We start from the raw sequence: 20,653 nt of genomic DNA, 5'->3' as shown, positions 1-20,653 counted from the left end.
TATGTGCTATGTTGTATGAGGTATATTATACAAGATTAACTTTACTCCAGACCAGCTCACAGCTTCAGAGAAAAACTGGGCCCCCTCTGAGTCTTAGGAGCCACAGCACAGCCTTCCCCAATCAATACATTGTCTCCCTGATATTCTTGGACTACAACTCCCATAATCCCTGACCCTTTGGCCACACTTACTAGAGCTGATGGGAGTTGTACTCCAAAATACTTGAAAAGCACCAGGATGGGGAATGTTTCTGTACTGGTTTGCTGGAACTCACAAGTGAGGAGAGAACCCCTTTGCACTCCTGTTCCGCTTTTGGGCTTTTCACAGGTGTCTGGTAGGCCATTTGAGGCCAGGGTGTAGGAGGGCCTTTGGTCTGATCCAGCGGGGCTCTTGCTATGTTGTTATGCCAAAGCAAGTCATGGGGTAGCCTCCTCCCCAAGTGGCCTTCCAGTGGGTCAGGGTGGTGCAACAGGTTTCTCTCACAATTAAGGGCTGTTAGTGGGAGACAGAGAGGCTTGCCCACTGAAGTATAATCCTCTAGGAAGAGCACAGTAGGATAAGGCATTTTACTGAGGCTTCTCCAGGAGAAATTCCCAATGGAAAGCATCTCCTATGACCTTGTGTGTGCGTGTATGCATGTATGTGTTTGAATTCTCAATCTCAAGGACCAGAAATGTTGTGGGCTGAAGGAATGACTAACGCAAGCTCCACATGGGACTGTGATGACAGACTCTCAACAAGCCAGTTCAGGGTGTAGGAAACTTTTTTTTGCGGGGGAGGAGGCAGGAAAGCATCTTGGCCTTGGCACCCCTCGCCACGCATCTCCCAAGACTGCTTTTGTCTGGTTGGAATGTATCATTGAGCTGTGATAATGCCTCTTGCTTGCCTGCAAGGAGGAGTGTGTGCAAGTGTGTAAATACTTCTGACCATTTGCATAGTCGTAGCAGGAAGGTGAAAGCTGACTTTACAAAGGTAAGAGTCAAATCCATTGCCCCACCCACTTTTATCTCTGGTCTCACCTGCCACCAGCATACAGCCCCTGTCTGCCCAAATGTTGTCTATGTAGGAATGTGGCCCTCAGGCTGAAAAACGTCCCCCACCCTTCCTATAAATTGTCAGGGGCAGCCGGGGAAGTGGATGGGCGTGGTTGTATGGGGACAGTATTTGTGCATTTATGTGCTCACATAGTGCTCTGGGTCAGCGTGTGTATGTATGAGAGAGAGAGAGAGAGAGAGAGAGAGAGAGAGAGGGAGAGAACATTTGGGTATGCAAGTGAGTGTAAAAGTGTGTTGTGTGTGCAGTTTGAGTACAAATTGTTTCATGTGTGTTCTTCTACGTGTGCTCTGTGCATAAGGCCCTGCAGTTGGAATCCTTGGTGCATCATTCTCCATACATGCCCTCCTCCAGTCCATTTTTCCATGACCTGCCTGTATAACCTTGCGGGTTTACTCTTTTCAGGTGTGTTTCTTTTGCATGGGTATATGGCTTTCAATATATCTGTGTACACATATGCAAGTGCCATGTCACTCTGCGGGGATTGGAGTGGAGATGTTTCTGAATACGTGTCTCTTTCTGGACATGCATGTATCAGGCTCTAGGTGGCTAGCACACATCTGAGCACTGTTTGGATTCTGCAAGCTTCCCCGCCCCTGGTGTAAACAAGCACTGAGTGAGCTGAAGCCAAAAGGGTCCCTGCAGATTTACTCTGCTTCCCTTGTTGCCCTTCATCCCGTAGAAAGGAAGACTCCTGGGGTCTGAGCTGTTTTTTCAGTCTTTCCACGTTCCACTTGAATTAAAAGGGAAGTGGGGAGGGGGAGAAGGGGGAGCATTGGGCACCCACAGGCTGTAATGAAAAGCCTTCTGTGAGTTTCCCTCCCTCTCTTGTCTGTCTGTCTGTCTCCTTCCAGCTCTGGGCACATTAGCAGACACAGCTGAGACTAGACCAGTCTTTCTAGTGCTGTTTCCTTGTTCCACGTTGCCCTTTGGTGTAACTCTGCACCCTCCCAGCCTGTAGCAGCAGCAGCAGCAGTTCCCCACTGATGCTGGGGAGGGAACCACGTGCGTGCATTTTCCTGCCAGTCTGGATTGATGTTGCCATGCTAATCTGGGTGCGCAGAGCCGGCTGGCTGTGGGATTTGAGCTGTGCTGGGAGGGGAGCTAGGAGATGGACAGGGGCACAAACAAGCTCAAAGGTGGAGGCAGGGCCATGCCAACTGCAAGGCAGGGATGGTGGGATACAAAAGGGCGAAGGTGCACCAGAATAAAGAGGTGATTGTGCAGCAAATTCACGCATAGATCCAGAGCAAGGGCTTCAGTTCAATGGCAATAAACCTCATTGGGTGTGGCAGAAGGGAAGACGGCAAGAAGAAAGCAGCACTCAGTTCAGGAAGGATTTATAAAGCTTTTTTATATATATATAATATTTTATTGCATTTTTAAAGCTTTATAAAGCTTTTTAAGAGAACAAAACAGGGCAACAATTTTAATAGAAAGGCTGAGTCAAAACAACCTAAACCAGAGGTGGGAACCTGATTTCCAACTTCCATAGTCCCAGCAAAGTGCTTAGGGATGATGGGAGTTGAAATCCAGCAGTATCTACAGGGTTCTGTATCCATGGCCAAGGCACAGGCACACAAACGTAAGAACTGCCTGCCCGAATCATCCAAAAGTGTGTTTAAAATTCTCTTTGGCTGCATTCAAACAGTACTTTATTCCATTTCCCCGACATCTCCATATGTGATCTTTCACACAGCTAGAAAACTAATTCTGGTAATCTAGCAGAATCTAGTGGAAGCTGGGTGCTTGTTTCCACATTTAATCGCTTCCAGAAAAAGTCCATTTGCAACCTGGAAAATCACAGGTTGAAATTTGGGGTGGCCAGCATGGTGGCACACAGTTGTTTCCTGCCATTTTCGGGGGGGGGGGGATGCACATGACATAAAAGATGGGACGACGGCAACATATCCAGTGACGTCTGCTGTTGTGTCACACCACACCCCCTGGAGCGAATGAAATTTGGCACAACATGACAGTATATCAGCTAAAGAGCCACAGCTCCGTAATGAAACTGGGACAGAAGCGCTAGAGTTATAAGCTGGAAAACTAATACAGCAAGCTCCCTTTTTGAATGCACCCTTTCTAACAACAGCCAGCCAGATTTGTTTGTTATGGAAAGAACCACAGCTCAATGGTGAAGCACATGCTTCACATGCAGAAAGAACACCTCAAGTTCAATCTCTGGCCACCTCAAGTTAAAATAGGGGCGAGAAATCTTCATCATCCTGAGGGCCACATTCTGAGCAACTATCCAAGGGCCACATGCCAGAGGTGGGCAGGCCAGAGGGGAAAATGGGCTAGTAGACTAGTTTCCACACACATTCACACCCCACTCTGTCCTCCAGCCAGGCAAGCAAAAGACATTATCAGAGCTCAAGGACACATTCCATCCATGATGTGGGATGTAGCTTACAGAGATAGGAGATGGCCTGGGAAGAATCTTGAGAGTGGGAGAGGCTGGAGGGCTGCACTGGACCCCTGGGCCTGAGGTCCCCCCCCCATTAGCTAAAAGGATTTCGGAAAGCAGGTGATGGGGGGGGGACCTCTCTTTTCCTTAGACCCTGGAGAACCACTTCCAGTAATGTGAAGATCTCATACTGGTCCACAAACCACTGGAGGTCTGTGAGTGCCATCCAGGTGGTCCACAGAAAAGTTGCAGAACAGTAAATACATATATCGGTACTTGGCAGACCTGCACATGATTGATTTTTTCCTGGCAGAGATCAAGGCTGTTTTGATCAGGGCTGGATTATCAGACAGGCTAACAAGGCCCTGGGCTAGGACCTATGGTTTTCATAAAACTCTGCTGCTTTTTGACAATGTTCAAGAAGTTCCTGTATGTTCCCCTCCCCAACAGGTTATAGAACATCAGTTCATTATCCAATAGAAATCCATTTGGTTACATCTCAGGAAATGCTAACCATTTCTCCTGTTCATTTTAAACTTGACAGAATTCTATCTGACTGTCTTTAAATGTTAAGCAGAATATGGCAGCATGACCCTATTAGCAATCATGGTCAGCGAACCAGTGTGGTGCAGTGATTAAAGCCATAAAGCTCAGTGGGGACCTAGAGCCAGTTGCTATCCCTCAACCTATTGCATCTCACTTAATCTTTGTAAAGATAAAATGAGGAAGAAGAACTATGTTAGCATCCCTACACGTTTTGAGAGGAAAAGTGGGATATAAATAATGTCTATTAATAATTGCAATAATAATTTCCCATACCTGCATCAACTCCCAAGGCTCAGTAGATGGTGCTAACTTCTTCGCAGAATCTGCCACCAATTTTTGCAGCTGCGAATAACTTTAAAGCCATTTCGTTTCCTCCTCTCCTGACAGAATCTTTCCAGCGCGTACCAGTCGTATAAACATCCGGTTCAGCTGGCAGCAAAATACCTGAAATGGCTTCAAATATTCTTTCCTTTTTCTTTTTTCCACATGAGCTGTCCAAAAAACCACCACCACCACACACACGCAACAACAAAATCTTTCCAAAATCCTAAGGGCATAATCGAAGCAAAATTCAGCACTGTAAAGACCCACAATTTAAGCCTACGCTTCAGTGCCCCAGTGAAATCTACAAAGGTTAGAAGAAGCACTTAACATTTTGTCTGGTTTGCGGCCTATGATTTGTATCTGAGTTAGCACTGGCTTTTGAGGTGTGAGATCAAAACTGGGTGGCCTTGGCATGCAAGGGCACATGGCAGCTGCTTGCACTCCTGGTTTGGCACTGCACAGCTGGAAACAGAGGACTTGTCTCTGGGAAAAAATCAGGTATGTCTCCTCCCAGGACACCCTACTGCCAAACTAAAGAGCCAGCTCTGCAGACAATATTGCCTGCACCGGCCCTGCTCAGTCACGCAGAAGGGCAGGGCTGATGCGTTCTGTAGCCTCTGTGGACCAGTGTGGATTAGGCCCATCACAAGACTACAGCCAGCTTCCAAAAACAAGCAGTCATAGAGGTAGCATGGATTGCTGTGTCTTCTGCTTTGTTTTCCATTGGTAAAATGGGAATATGTTGGGTCTATCTTAATGATGGCACGCTCAGAGATGCAGCTAACATTGGACCTCAGGGCTGAAGTCCAGGGCCCACAGACCAGTCTCCCCTCCAAAAAAATGATTAGCCTGAGAGTGGCAGATGATAGAGGCAGCAGCAAACAGGACCAGTGTAATGACCTGGGCCAGCACTCACACATTCCACTGGCTGGGGCTGACACTAGTCACTGCAGTGCAGTATCTTCTTATTCAAAACAAAACAAAAACAAAAACATTTTATAGTCAGGGGTTGGCTGGCCAAGCATGTGCATGATTACAGATGCTGACTTTATTGTGTTTGCTTTTCAAATGTATTATAATTCTCTACAACAGAATTGTGCTTTCCCCAAAGTAAATGTGTTCATGGCATCAGGGCAACGGAAGCAAACTCCATTTTATACCTGCAGTCATGATCAAACTGTGATTTAAGAGTGTATAATGTGAAGCTGCACATGTTCAAGAGATTCCCACCCCCCAACGTATCAGGAATGTAGATGTACATTCCTGCAACTTACGTGCATTTAACTTCAGTTTTACGCTTGTGGCCAACCCCCCCAATTTTTTAAGGGGGGGGGTTGAGGTCATGGGGAAAATGACTTGGGCAATCCCATCCACCATTGAATCCAATGGGTTTTGAATACACATAATTTTGGCTTTAGGCGCTTATTGTAGTTGCAAAGTATGTAATAATGATGTGGGGCTAAACAGTGGTTTCCCCTGAAAACAGCAGGACAAGTGGATGAGCCCTCAATCTGCTCTCAGTCTACCCCCACCTGCCTGTCACCAGCACAGGGGGTGAATCTGGCTGTCTTTGGCTCTGGCTTCACCTATTGCTGGTCTTCCTATCAATGGTGTCCAAACTTTTTTCAAAGAGGGCGAGACTTGATGAAATCAAGGGCTGTGGGGGCCAACCAAAGTTGTCGACCTTTTCTAGGATTGACAGCTTTTTTCAGGGTTGGAGTTGTTGATCTTCTTTTAGGGTTGAAGTTGTTACATTTTTAAAGGATTTTACCCCAGGAAATAAACTTCCACAGGGGCCAGATTAAACTGACCAGCAGGCCAGATTAGGCCCCCGAAATGGACTTTGGACGTGCCTGCCTTGTTCCAGTGGACACCAGCCCACCCCTGCATTCTCAGTTGGCTCCTTACTGGTAGCTTCTTCTATAAACATTAATGCTTGGAATGCATCAAGTGTTTTACTATTTTTTATGCGTTATTGCCATGATACAACTGAGGTATATCTACCTTCCTTTTGTGCCACACTGTGCCAACTTTCCTTTTGTCTGAGATACCACTTGATTAAAGCACTCTGATATATGTTTGTCAAATGTAAATGAATGTCTATACTGGGCAATTCACTCTCCGCTTATCTTGATGGCTCACCTATTTCTTTGTAGTGCCAAGAGATCTCGTTAGTATTGTAGTATTTCTAAAGGGATTTATGTTTTGAGATCTACATAGTAATTGAGTTTTAGCTCCAGAGGAAATTAATTTTACTAACCACCTGACCATGAGAATCTGTTCAATGTTAAGAACCCCATCATTTTTTAGGTCACCCACCTCTCCCAAGCATCGGAAGGGGATGGGAAGGGGGAAAGACAAAGTAAGGGTGCCAAGACTTGAGTTTGTCTGGTTACTTGGAAGCTAACTTTTGCTTTCCACAATATAGGCTGCAGTTGCTTCAAGTCAAAGAACCCTGGATTCTTAGCTCACAAAGGCTCTGTTCAGATGCGATGCAAAACCATGATTTGGTTCTAGGTGAACAAGCCTTCCTGCTTCTCAGATTTGTGTACAGTGATTCCCGACTTCCCAATCCTAAGTTAGGGTAAACCGTAGTTTGCCCTTTTGTCCAAACAGTCAAGCTGTGGGGTTGTGTTTGCCTGTAAATCAGGATCACAAACCAATGTGTGTGTCCCCTGCCCCCCCCCCCCCCGTTTCTGATCCTGGCTTGCAGGATCACCCCAGGCCATAGTTTGTTGGTTCAGGTGCAATGATGAGCTGTAATATGGTGGATGGAGCCATCTATTTCTGGTCCATGTCAGTTTCACATGTGCTCATTCATAATTCTTTTCCATCTCCCTTCTGTATTAATCTGTGGTTTTCTTTTTTTAAAAAAATCCTCATGTATAATAGTATTATCTCACAAAATACACATTTCCATTTTTATTCTTTTTTTATTATTAAATTTTAACAAACTGTCCAAAAATAAAATAAAAACCATATCAAAAACAGTATTTTCAAACACACAAACAAAACTGTAAGTAAAACCAATTTCAAATCTAAAATTAAGGATTCCCCAAATCCCGTGACTTCCCTCCACCCCATCCTCTGGTTCCTTAATTTTCCTTTCCCACTGCATATCATTATTACTTCAAAAAAAAATTCATCCAATTTCTTTCATAGTTTCTCTAAAATTACAAGTGCTCTTAAAATCCTGCCAATGTTTTAACATGTTTACAATACTTTTGAATATATAAAATGAACATTTCCCAATCCTTTCTAAATTTCTTATCGTCTTGGTTTCTGAGCTTTACAGTTATTTTCACCATTTCAGCATATTCCATTAATTTATTTTGCCAATCTTCTTTGGTCGGGATGGTTTCTTTTTTCCATCTTTGAGCTAACAGGTGGCGGTCATAGCATACATAAACAAATTCTTCTGTTCTTTTGGCACCTCCGCTCCTACAACTCCTAATAGAAAGGCTTCTGGTTATTTTACAAAAGGTATTCTAAACATTTTTTTCATTTCATTATAAATCATTTCCCAGAATTTTTTAACTATCTCACATTTCCACCACATATGATAAAATGTACCTTCCAATTGTTTACATTTCCAACACTTGTTGGATCCTTTTCTGTACATTTCCATTTTTAATGTCTTGTGTACTTTGCATGATTTCATTGTATGTTTATAATTTTATTTTATTTTCTAAAGTACAGATTTCTAAACCTTTTCTCTCAAAAGTATTTCTAAATTTTATCCTAAAATGTGTATTTTTATATGCATTTTAGTACCATTTCTGAGCAGAGAAACACGTCGCAAAATTTTAAGATGACTAACTGTTGAATAACTATATTCATCCAGGAAGTCAGTACATACCGAAATCCACAAAGAATGAATGAAATAATCAAGCATCCCTAAAATGTAGTTTGCCTCAAACTAGATCTGGGAATTATGCACAAGAGAAGGGAACATGTGAACCTGAGCCTTCTTATTCATACCACATCAAACTTGTAATGGCATAATTTTTAAAATTTATTAATAAAATATTTCTGTCCTGCCTTTTGACTTCACATGCCCATAAGCAGCTCAAAATCACAAGTTAAAAACCTAACTTTATGCCCCCAGGGTATGGTCAGTACCTGGATTGGTGACTGCCTTGGAACTCCATGTATGCCAACTTTGGTTCTGTTAAGGAAGAAAGTGGGATATAGATGTAATAAAATAATACAATAGAAAGAATAAAAGCAAAATGTTTGTCAGTCCCAAGAACTGGTAAAAAGAGAGAGGATTTAACATTTGAAAGCCATCAGAAAGGAGACCATCCAGGCCTCCCAAGGTAGGAAGCTCCACCATCTGGTCATGCCCACCCAACTGGGCTCCTGAGCACAGCTGTAGGGCACAGAGCAAAGCTTCCATGGAAGAGCACCGTGGGCAGGCTCATGTGAGGGAGGGCTGACCCTTCAAATACACTGTTTAGGGCATTGCATCTGGACATGCCAGAGGTGCTGTTTTATGACCTAAAAGCCGGAACTATCAAAACAAGTCAGACCATCACTTTGGCCAGCCAAATCCCAGAGAAGGAGGAGTTGGTGTGCAGAGGCTTTTTTTGTTATGTTTTTCAGAAGTAAGCGCCTGTAACTCAGTGCTATATTCGATCTTTTCAGAAATAGCGCCTTTATTTTCTCTGTAAGTTTGTTTGTGTGTGTTTGTGATTCTTCACATTTCTTAGCCTTATAAAACTGCTGGACACTCTATCAAGTTGTGCTGTGTTTCCAGTTGGACTTCCTTTATGGATTAAATAGGAAACCAATAGCAGGCTGCAGTTTGGGAGGGTCTTGATAATGGACTTTCAACTGGTGGGTGAGGGCAATGGTGCACATAGCCAATGTAATGTTCTGCCAGGACTCATTTCTTGTGGCCATGCTTGCTGGGGCTAATGGGAGTTGAGAGCCCAGTGGCACCTAGAGAACCACAGGTTCCCTAAACTTGCTTCACATCAGGAGTGGTTAACCTGTGGCTTTTCAGACATTGCTGAACCGCAACTCCCATGAACCCTAGTCAGTGTGTCCAGTGGCTAGGCATGATGGGAATTGTAGTTCAACAAGATCTGGAAAGGTAACAAGTTCTCCACCTCTGCCTTAGATAATGTTGCATCTTTAAATAGTCTTACAGGGAGGGCTCTTTGGATGACAGTGTGCGCTGTTTCACTTACTTCAATGTGTGGTAAGCCAGCCCTGTTGCATTGGGGGCCTTCCTGATGGGTGGTGTCAGGGGTTCAGGGAGAGAGGCGCAGAGGAGGGAGGAGACCGAGAGTGAGGGAGAAGGATTCCAGTCTGACAAGGAAGAGGACGACAATGACCCGAGATGGTCCATGAGTCCGTCCAGTGAATCGGAGGATTCCCAAAAGGGAGCCCCCCTGGTCAAGCCAAGGGGAGCCCAAGGGGGAAGCAGTCAGGAGCAGGGGAACGTAGGGGGAACCGCCAGTGGGAGTTGGAGATCGAGACCTGCTTCTCCACCGGAACGGAGTGAAGAGGGTGGAGTTACCAGTGTGTCGGGAGGAACAGAACAAGGAGCAGAGGGGGGAAGGAGATCGGGGCAAGACGTCCTGCCGGAAGGGGCGGAAAGCAGTACCGGGAGCAGTGTGGCTGTTGAAAGGAAGGTCAGGAGCAACGTACGCGCGCCAAGTTCAAATGTGGAGGCGCGCGGAAGTGGGGAGAGCTCTGGGGAGGAGCCTGGTGCTAAAGCACGAAGGAGGGGGCAGCAGGCAGGAGAAGACTCAGCCTCTGGGGAGTCCCGGAAAGAGGGAACACAGGGGGGCAGGAAGACCCTGCGGAAAAGGAAGGAGAGGAAAAGGTGGAGCAGCACAAGCCTCTTAAATTGGTGCAGGGGAGGGACGGACTCAGAGGGGACTTCTAACATCTAAGGGTAACAGATGCGGAGCCACGGAGTTTGGATGTAATGACGACAATGATCTTCAATAAAACCTTTTGTATATAACTTGGACTGGACTTTGGTCTCTTGTGAGCTGGGACCCAGGGTGGCTCTGACAGTAAGTCCCCTCCAAAGAACGCAAAAATTTTTTTTTGCAAAGCTCACGAACGGTGACAGCCATGAGTGCGGAGGAGCAGTTGACAGCTCTGCGAACTACAGTTTCCGAACTCACTGCTGCAGTCCTTGCGTCTCAGAAGAAGCATGACGACATGGAGAAGCGCTGCCAGGACCTGCAAACCAGGTGGGAACGTGCAAGCAGGGAAGGGTTCCCAGGGTCCAGATCAGAAGGGATTGGACTTGGACGGAGGGGGGGCAGACTAGTCACCCACTTCGATGGGAACCTGAAGCACTACCCCAGTTTCAGAGCAGACGTTTTGTATGCATTGCACTTGCTTCGTCATGACTTTAAAGATGAGGAGGAGAAAGTGGGGTTTATTGTTTCTCACTTGCATGGGCCGGCCAGAGACTGGTTGCGCAATTTGTGGCGTGAAGATGGCCCTGCCCGCCGCGATGCAGATGAATTCATTAAAGCAATGGATGCCTGCTTCCAGTCAACTGTAGATGTGGATCTTGCACGCAGGGAAATTTTTGGATTGCGGCAAGGCAAAGCCACTGTGCGTCAGTACCATTCCAGATTTTTTGCTTTACTGACTGCGCTAAGCTGGGAGAAGGATGGTGCACCTGTGAGGGATTTGTTCTGGGAGGGGCTCAGCGGTCCCATTAAGGATGAACTTGCCAGGGGAGACAGACCCCAGACCCTGGAGGAGCTTGTGCAGAGGGCTTTGGCGATTGGGATAAGGCACGAGGGACGTCCTTGGCACACTGAGGTAGAACGTCAGGTGCGTCCACCAGCGAGGACGTCTTCTTTCATCCCCAGGGAGTTCAGTCAGTCACATCCTTCGCCACTGGGAAGGCAGGGGGAGGAGCCCATGGAACTTGGTGGTGCTAAGGCTCAAGCAACAGCCAGAGCCCCAGCTTCCGGTGCAGTAAAGGCACAGCCTCCTAGAGGGACCAGGAAGTGTTACATTTGCGACAGTGCACAGCACATGGCGAAAGAGTGTCCCCAGAGGCTGCAGAAACACACTGCAGCTTTAGCAACTGTTGCAGCAGAAATGATGCAAGCAGAGCAACCTCAGGGAAACGACAGTGCCTGGCTGGAAGCAGAGCTGCTGGGGCTCAGCCAGGCGAATCTGTAGAGCAGTCCCCAGCGCTTTTGCAACGCACAGACCCTTTACCACCCAAGCCAGCGGTGCAGCTCACTGCAACACTTCAGTTGCCGAATGGAACCACCCTGGAAGTCCCCATCACGATTGATTCTGGGAGCAACGCAGATTTTGTGGGGACGCACTTTGTCAAGCAGCATCGCATAGCGCTTCTGCCAGCGACAACACCTCTGAACGTAGTCACGGTGGATGGCAGGAAATTGCTAGGAGGACAAGTTGTGCAACAGACGCCTCCCATGGTGATGAGGATTGGAAATCATCGAGAAGTCATCAGCTTCAATGTCACCCGCCTTTCAGACACGCCTATAGTATTAGGCATGAGTTGGCTGGAGAGACACAGTCCTGCTGTAGCGTGGTACCAACGGCAGATCACCTTTTGCTCATCGTACTGTGCTCAACATTGCATCCAGTCCAGCCAGGAGGAGGGAGCTGAGCAGCAGTTGCAACTTGGCATGGTGCAGGCAGTACCCCGCAAGTACGAGGGGTTCCTGGAGGTTTTCTGCGAGAAGGAAGCTGACCAGTTGCCGCCCCACAGGCCTTATGATTGTGCCATCGACCTGGTGCCAGGGGCGCAGTTGCCGACTGCAAAGCTGTATTCCATGTCTGAGGACGAGATGCAAGAACTCAGGGAGTTCATAGAGCACAATTTGAAGCGCGGATTCATCCGAGAATCGAAAGCGGTGGGGGGCAGTCCTGTTTTCTTTGTGAAGAAAAAGGACACGCCCCAAAAAAGACTCATTGTGGACTATCGATTCATAAACAGTAAGACCAAACCCAAGGCCTTCCCCATGCCCAAGATAGATGATCTCCTGGCAACCGTAAGGAAGGGGAAGATCTTCACCAAATTGGATCTGCGTGGAGCGTATAACCTCATACGCATCCGGGAGGGCGATGAGTGGAAGACGGCCATGTTCACGCCTCTGGGCACGTACGAATACAGAGTGATGCCATTTGGTCTCCAAAATGGATCTCACGTCTTTCAAGCATTTATGCATCACGTGCTAGCGGGACTTCTCTACAAGAAATGCGTGTGTTTCCTCGACGACATCCTGATCTTTTCGGAAACGGAGGAGGCCCATGAGAAGGACGTAAAGGAAGTCCTGCAGAGACTACGGGAGAACAAGCTCTACGCCAAGCTAGAGAAGTGCCAGTTTGATGTGACGGACGTGGATTTCCTAGGCTACAAGCTGTCCGACAAGGGGCTGGCCATGGACAGCGCCAAGGTCCGCGCGGTGTTGGACTGGAAGAGCCCTCGCAATCGGAAGGAAGTCCAAAGATTCATCGGCTTCGCCAACTTCTACCGCAAATTCATCAGAGGTTTTGCAAAGGAGACGGCAGCGATCACGGACACTCTCAGTTCCAAGAAAAAGAGGTTCGTGTGGACGGAACAGGCGGAGCGCTCTTTTCAGAAGCTTAAAAGCCTTTTCGCCTCCGAGGAGCAGCTGCTGCACGTGAATCCAGGCAAGCCCATACGAGTAGAGACTGACGCGTCAGACAGAGCGGTTGGAGCCGTACTCCTGCAAGAAGATCCACATGGAAACTGGAGACCCGGTGCCTTTTACTCCAGAAAGCTCAGCAAAGCGGAGCAAAACTACACCATATGGGACAGGGAGCTGTTAGCCATTCACGCAGCGTTCAAAGCGTGGCGACATTTCCTCATTGGAGCCAAGCACACAGTGCAGGTCCGCACGGATCACAAGAATTTAGAGTATTGGCGCACGGCGAAACTCCAGAGCCAAAGACACATGCGCTGGGCAGAGTTCTTCGCGGATTTCGACTTCAGGATAGAGTACGTCCCAGGGGACTCCAACGTTATAGCCGATGCGCTCTCCAGGAAACCGCAATATCTTGAGGAAGCGGCACCAATAGCAGCCAGGCACATTTTTGCACCGCAGGCGTGGGCGTGCGCTGCCATCGCTGTCGACCTGGACGCAGTGCGACGCGCGTTGCAGGTAGATCAGTTTGCACAATCCAAAATAGAGGAGCTGCGTAGGGGTTCGCTGAGAGACGATGAGTTCCAGTTACGCGACGGACTGTTAACTCACAAGGGTGCCCTCTACGTGCCGAGCGACGAGCTCCGAGCAAAGGTTCTGCAGCAGTTGCACGACGCTCCCAGTGCGGGCCATTTCGGCAGGGAGAAGACAATAGAACTGGTGGCCAGGGACTTTTGGTGGCCCCAGATGCGAGGAGAAGTAGCGGAGTACGTCGCCAGATGTGACACTTGTCAGAGGTCCAAGCCAGTACACCAGAAGCCGGCGGGCTTGCTGGAACCACTGGAAACACCACAGCAACCGTGGGAGAGGGTGGCGCTGGACTTCGTCACTGACCTGCCCAGTTCCAGAGGCAAGACGGTGGTGGTGGACTTGTTCACCAAGATGGCGCACTTCATTCCCTGCGCGAAGGTGGCGACGGCGGAACAGACCGCCAAGCTCTTCATCGACCACGTGTTCCGGGCGCATGGGCTGCCGCGGGCCATCCTGTCCGACAGGGGGCGCCAGTTTATTTCCAATTTTTGGCAGAAGCTCCTAGGTATCCTGCGCGTCAAGATCAACCTAGCGTCGGCAAGACATCCACAAACCAACGGCCAGGCCGAGAGGGTCAACGCGATCATGCAGCAGTACCTGAGATGTTATGCAAATCAGCGACCCACAGCTTGGGTGGACTACCTACCGATGGCGGAGTTTGCCTACAACAACACGAAGCATGCGTCGACGGGGGTGACGCCGTTCTTCGCGAACAATGGACGTCATCCCAGGACCTTCCCGGGGTTCGTAGCACCAAGAGAGGGGGAGCCGCAAGAGGCCGACCAGTTCGCTGCAGAACTACAAGAGGTACACGAGGAGCTGCGGAGACATTTGGAGCTAGCCAAACAAGCATATAAGGTGCAGGCAGACAAAGGCAGAAGAGTGGGAGAGGACATCCAGGTGGGGGACTGGGTGTGGTTAGCGGCCCAGGCGATGCCAACCAAGTCGTTGGCCAAGAAGAAGCTAGGGCACAGGCAGCTAGGACCATACCAGGTGGAGGCTAAGATCAACCCCGTGGCTTTTCGACTGGCCCTCCCCGAAGGTTCCAGAGTCCACCCGGTTTTTCATAGGTCGGTGCTCACTCCCTACAAGGCCCCGCACAGGTTTCAGGAGTCTGAAACAGTACCGCAGCCACGCGCAGAGTCACCTAGGAGGGAGGGATCGCCTAGGGTCGAACCACTCAACGAGGTCACAGAGATCCTGGACTCGAGATGGGGGGAAGAGGGAATAGAATACTTTCTAGTCAGAGAGGGTGCACCAGTCAGTGCCAGTGGGTGGGTGCCGGACTACGCTTTAGACGAACCTCTTTTAAAGGACGAGTTCCATGCCCTTTTCCCACATAGACCCATGCCAGCCGAGTACTTCGATGACTGGCTCTTTACCCCCACATGTTCAGGCAGCACTTTCCACGGCTTTTCTTCAGCCGAGGAAAGAACGCCGAACTCAAACTCGCCCAGGGGATCGTGTTCGGGGGTGGACACAGAACCCTCTTATTGGTGGGATGAGCAACCAGAGGAAGCCTGGCGCAAGAAATGGCTGAAGGGGCCTTGGCAGGCAGCACCAGACGAAGTAGCAATGGAAGAGGGAACTGCGAACATTTTGGGTGAAGAACCCGAATTCGAACACACGTACACCGAGCTGCCAGCAGAGGTCATGGACGTAGCCGAACTGTATCCTGCATCTACCTCCGAGGAGCTGCAGTTCCCACAACCCGCACCCGATGGGGGGGAGGGGGGAAGGGGGGGCTTCGAGGGGGGGATGGATGTCAGGGGTTCAGGGAGAGAGGCGCAGAGGAGGGAGGAGACCGAGAGTGAGGGAGAAGGATTCCAGTCTGACAAGGAAGAGGACGACAATGACCCGAGATGGTCCATGAGTCCGTCCAGTGAATCGGAGGATTCCCAAAAGGGAGCCCCCCTGGTCAAGCCAAGGGGAGCCCAAGGGGGAAGCAGTCAGGAGCAGGGGAACGTAGGGGGAACCGCCAGTGGGAGTTGGAGATCGAGACCTGCTTCTCCACCGGAACGGAGTGAAGAGGGTGGAGTTACCAGTGTGTCGGGAGGAACAGAACAAGGAGCAGAGGGGGGAAGGAGATCGGGGCAAGACGTCCTGCCGGAAGGGGCGGAAAGCAGTACCGGGAGCAGTGTGGCTGTTGAAAGGAAGGTCAGGAGCAACGTACGCGCGCCAAGTTCAAATGTGGAGGCGCGCGGAAGTGGGGAGAGCTCTGGGGAGGAGCCTGGTGCTAAAGCACGAAGGAGGGGGCAGCAGGCAGGAGAAGACTCAGCCTCTGGGGAGTCCCGGAAAGAGGGAACACAGGGGGGCAGGAAGACCCTGCGGAAAAGGAAGGAGAGGAAAAGGTGGAGCAGCACAAGCCTCTTAAATTGGTGCAGGGGAGGGACGGACTCAGAGGGGACTTCTAACATCTAAGGGTAACAGATGCGGAGCCACGGAGTTTGGATGTAATGACGACAATGATCTTCAATAAAACCTTTTGTATATAACTTGGACTGGACTTTGGTCTCTTGTGAGCTGGGACCCAGGGTGGCTCTGACAGGTGGGTACTTGATCTTCCGCCCCAAAGTCCTGCCCTGACAGCATCCAGATGAGTGACACCATGGGCACCACCAACTTTTCTTTTTCTTTCGGATTTTATTTATCTTCTAAAAGAAGTAGGAAGAGAGAAGGAAACAAGGGGGTGGGGAGATCAGAAGTAGTTGGAAGAATGAATTCCATTCCTTTAAATGCCTGTGAATATGAAATCATTTTGACAGGAACAGTTTTTCCCATCACTGCATAAGAAGCAGCAATTGCCAAAATTCTCTCTTCTGTACAGCAGTGAAAGATACAGGAGCGTTCTCTGCATAAGCAGAAGCAAATATGGGGACCATGTGACAATTTTTTTTAAAAAAAGGAAATAAATTGAACCCCATGATGTATCATCAGGTTACAGGTGGCCCCTGGGTCTGAAAAGGTCTTCATAACCCCAGCTCATTCATTTGGGAGTTGTTTAAAGTCAGTAACAGTAAACAACAAGGCTATAGCGAGCATATGAATTTGGGTGCAGCTGAGACAGTGTGTATGAAAGCCAAAGAGAGATGCTACACGGCAGGTGTAGAATATCTGTACGTATTGCAATGTCTGAGAACAATTTTTCATTTCCTCCCCACGTCAAACTCTTGACCAAAATTCACACCACACCTTGATTTAAATATTGGTTAGGGTTATCAGAGGCATGATAAAACAGATTTGGGCACTAGATCTGGCCCCCAGGCTGCCGATTGGCCACTCTTGATCACTCCTGATCTACCTTGCCAAGTAGTCGTGAAGCGAGTTGGAATTTTATGTCCTGTTCAATAAATAGACACACAGATGCATGCCTGCAAAATAGCACACATCCAGGCATGCGAGCAAAGCTGCATATCACCAACATTTAGTGATTCAAACAGGGATAACTTGCACAGAGCATGCATGCCCCCCATTACACACACACACACTCACAGACACAGCTTGAGACAGCAGGATGACTGTAGCTAATAGAGTTTGGCCGATCCCCCTGCAGGGCTATGATGAGATGGACAAAAAGGAGAGAGAGGGAAGGGAGGGGAGAGGAGGGGAGCCAGACAAGGAAGGAAAGGCCAAGAGAGCCTGGGCTGGAGATGAGGCGGATCTGATGAGTGACAGCCAGGCCTGGCATGCAGAAGGATGCACGGACATTTTGTCTGTCTGTTTATCAGGGCTGCAGAGACATCTGACCCACAGCATAATCCCTCTGAGTCGAGGTGGGGTTGCATTCTCCAGGAGCCAGGCCCCTTTGTGCACATCTGTTATAGACCAAAGCCAAGCCTCCCCACACCCTTTCCTTTTTTTGGTGACCTTGAGCAGGAGCCGTCTCAAACCTTGGACAGAGAGACGCAATATCCCCCCCTTATCTGGCTGTAGCCTTGGCACAAATTTGTTGTGCCAGAGATGTTGTGGTTCCGGCGGGAGGGTGGCAGCAGGGAAACATGGCTGCGAATATGGGTGGGCATGAATTGGCATGGTATTCTCTATACCCTGCATGACACAGACAATAAATAACCCCAAGATGACCTGTATATGTGTTATTAGCAGTACAAAGTACAATTCAGCAAAATGTCTTCCTGCACTTAGTGATGCCATATACATAACTCCCCTGCCTCACTCTCTCCCCCCCCCCCCCCCCCGTCCACTATCTTTACAAGGAGGCAGCATCAACTTACTAAAAGCCTGCAAGATTGGACAGTGAGGGGGGAAGGAGAGATACCACCACCCTTCTTCCTTCTGCCCTGCCTGCTGCCACAAACACTTGCTCATCTGCCCTGTCACCTGCACATCCATAGCCAAAGCACTGTTGGGCTTTTGTAGTCTTGCTGCCCTCCACTCCCGTTGAAATTAAATTTCCTGGTTATTATTATTAATATAAAAAAAAGATCTGTCCCTTCCTCCTCCTTGTACCTTCTGCCTGCTCTGTTGCTGCTTCACACGCCCGGGTCTGTGTGCTTCCATTTAACAGATGGGAGCTCCATCGCCTGCCAGCCCATTGGACTGGAAAACGGAGCCAACCCTCCAGCTGAATGGTTCCCGCGCAGCCAGGGCCCGGGGCTGCGGCAGCCCAACAACAGCGAGGCGGACGGCAGCGAGAGAAACTTCAGGGTGAACCTCCACTGCAAATACGGGCGGCCCAGGTAAGCGGGTGGGAACAAGGCAGAGAGTGGGCCCTCTCTGCTGCTGCTTGCCCCCTGCCGGTAATCAAACATGCTTTCGTGTGTGTGTGTTTCCAAAATGAATGGGGAAATATTTTGCAGCCCAGGGGCCACATTCCCTTCTGGACCACCACCCGTGGGCCACATGCCAGTGGTGGGTGGGGCCACAGGCAAAAAGAGGTGGAGCAACAAATGTGAATTTCACCTTTGTTCATGAGAATCCTGATCAGAATTCAAGGACATGTTCCGGCCAGGCAAAATCACTTAGTGAGGATGTGAATCAGGGGCAGTAGAGGGTGTGGTCTGGAGAAGGAGTGTGGCCTAGGGAGTGTTCCAAGGGCCAGTTAGGGAAAGTTGGAGGGCTGCATGCAACCCCTGATTCCTGAGGAGTCCTACCACTGCTCTAAAAATTCCATATTGATTTGAACAGGCAAGCAAAGCTAAATAGGTGGGGGATGTGGGTTCACTGGATTGGGCTTAAACTCAAGCTTAGTCTATGTTTTCAGCAGCATCAGATAGTTGATTGGTCTCTACCGCTTGCAGACCAGAGAGGGATGCCAATTTTGAATAGGCTTACCCAGTGCTTAAAACACAGAGATCTACACAGAGTTCCCTGAAAGCAGAAAACTAGCATATCAGAGAGGACTTGACCTAGCTCTTTGCCTGCCATGCTAGTCTTTTATTTGTAGGGAAAGTTTGGGTTTTTTTAACATTAGTGTATGGAACCATTAAGAAAAAAGGTGTCGCCTGGCATGCTGCCCCAAGTAGTGCCATGCATTCATCTACAAGTATTTTGCCACCCTTTCTTCTGTAAATTTGTGTAGTGTCGGCCAAACTTCAGCCCAGGGTAGAGCTGTGACTTCATGATGCTTTCATTTCCTAGACATGTCATGACTGGGTCCCGTGTTTGCCACTTCATAAGCAAATATCATCTTGGTTGCAGGCTTGTGTATGTTGTTGGGAGGGAGCTGGGCCTCAATTCACCATGCCAGTTTGCTCACATTGGTTGACCCTTAACCAGACCATGCATCCACAAAGCTTGCTTTCTCACCATAACCTACCTCGCAGGATGGTTGTGAAGGTAACATGTCAGGAAAAGGGAAAACTTTGTCTCATTGGAGGGAGGAGATATATTTTGAAGCACAGTGCAACCAGACATCTAGGAGATTTCCCAATGCTGATCCTGAGCATCGAAACACAAGGCTGCAAACAAACTATTTAAAACTGCAAGAAAAACCGGGATTCTTGAATCTCTGTATAGACCTCTCCTGGCTGCCTTAGGGACTAGAAACTTGGGTTTGTCTTTAGAAAGTGAGCAGAGTCTGAGAATTCTGAATGTACTGGGTTTATTCTTTGCACAGTGTAATGACTGAATACACACAGCCCTGTTCTTGGCTCCCTAAAGAGCCCTCCCTTTCCTCCTGTTATCTTCAGCCCTTTTGATAGAAGGGGGGAGGGGGCTGAGGAAGTGCTCTAGAAGAGAGAGATCTTGGTTCCTCCAACACCCTCCCTCCCTGCTGCCCTCAAGGGCTCTGTGGGTCCCTGCTGTGCACAGCTACTGCCTCCCTGACCCTTCTCACTCCACATCTGGCCAAGGGTTGCCTGGAAACAGTGAAGCAGAGGTGGGGAGGGGAGCGAAAGAAGGAGTGTTCTCACAAGAACGGGGTGGGAGTGTACGGAAAATCAGGAGGAAAGCCAGGTCTGCGGCAGACATGGGAGTCCTTCCTTCTTACCCGTACTGGACAGTGTCAGGAAGTTTGGAGGCAGGGGACGGAAAAATCGGAGAATCTAGAAAATGAAGCAAAAACAGCCCTTTTGAAAAGATCTGAGCAGATCTAAGGCGGAAGGGTGATGGTCCTTCACAAAGTGGGGAGGAGGAGGAGGAGGAGGAGGAGGAGGAGGAGGAGAGGAGCCTGCTGAACGGTGCAGATGGCTCCTGTAGGTGCAACATGGCAAAGCCTGCCAAAGAACTGAGGTCACTTCCTGTAGAGGCGCTCTGAGCTGTGGAGCCCTCCTGGAGCTGAGCGAGAGGGAAGGAGGGAAGGCTGTGTCTCGCTAGCAGGCTGGCTGGGGCCTGCAGTGGAAAAGGTTTCAGTGCCAAGACTGAAGGGAAGAGGAACAAGAAGAGGCTGGACAATACAGTATGTGAAACAACATGGGGAAGATGTTTATGGGTGGGGGGTTGAAAGTGCAGAGGCACGGGAGGAGAGAATGGAAGGAGGCTGGACTGCCTCCCTCCCAGCCGCCCAGTTGAAGAGGCACATCTTGACCTACACTTCTCCATCTCCAAAAATACAATGTGAGCCTCTCTGAGTGATAATGCAGCATAGCTTATGCCTGTGGATCCGCCATTCCATTCTCTGCCCTACTTGTTTCATAAGGAA

The 20,653-nt window shown here is 49.0% G+C and overlaps 1 protein-coding gene across 1 annotated transcript in view; it reads left to right on the top strand.

The window, feature by feature from the left end:
• Positions 1-20,653, top strand: part of AHDC1 (AT-hook DNA binding motif containing 1) — a 201,097-nt gene that overhangs the window by 154,645 nt on the left and 25,799 nt on the right. The window contains 2 exon segments of the mRNA XM_079985886.1: positions 18,080-18,112; positions 18,118-18,251. Coding sequence (XP_079842012.1) covers positions 18,080-18,112; positions 18,118-18,251 — 167 coding nt within the window.

Source organism: Podarcis cretensis (assembly GCF_951804945.1).
Source record: "Podarcis cretensis genome assembly, chromosome: 8".
Lineage (NCBI taxonomy): Eukaryota > Metazoa > Chordata > Lepidosauria > Squamata > Lacertidae > Podarcis > Podarcis cretensis.
This window is presented reverse-complemented; position numbering and strand designations above follow the sequence as displayed.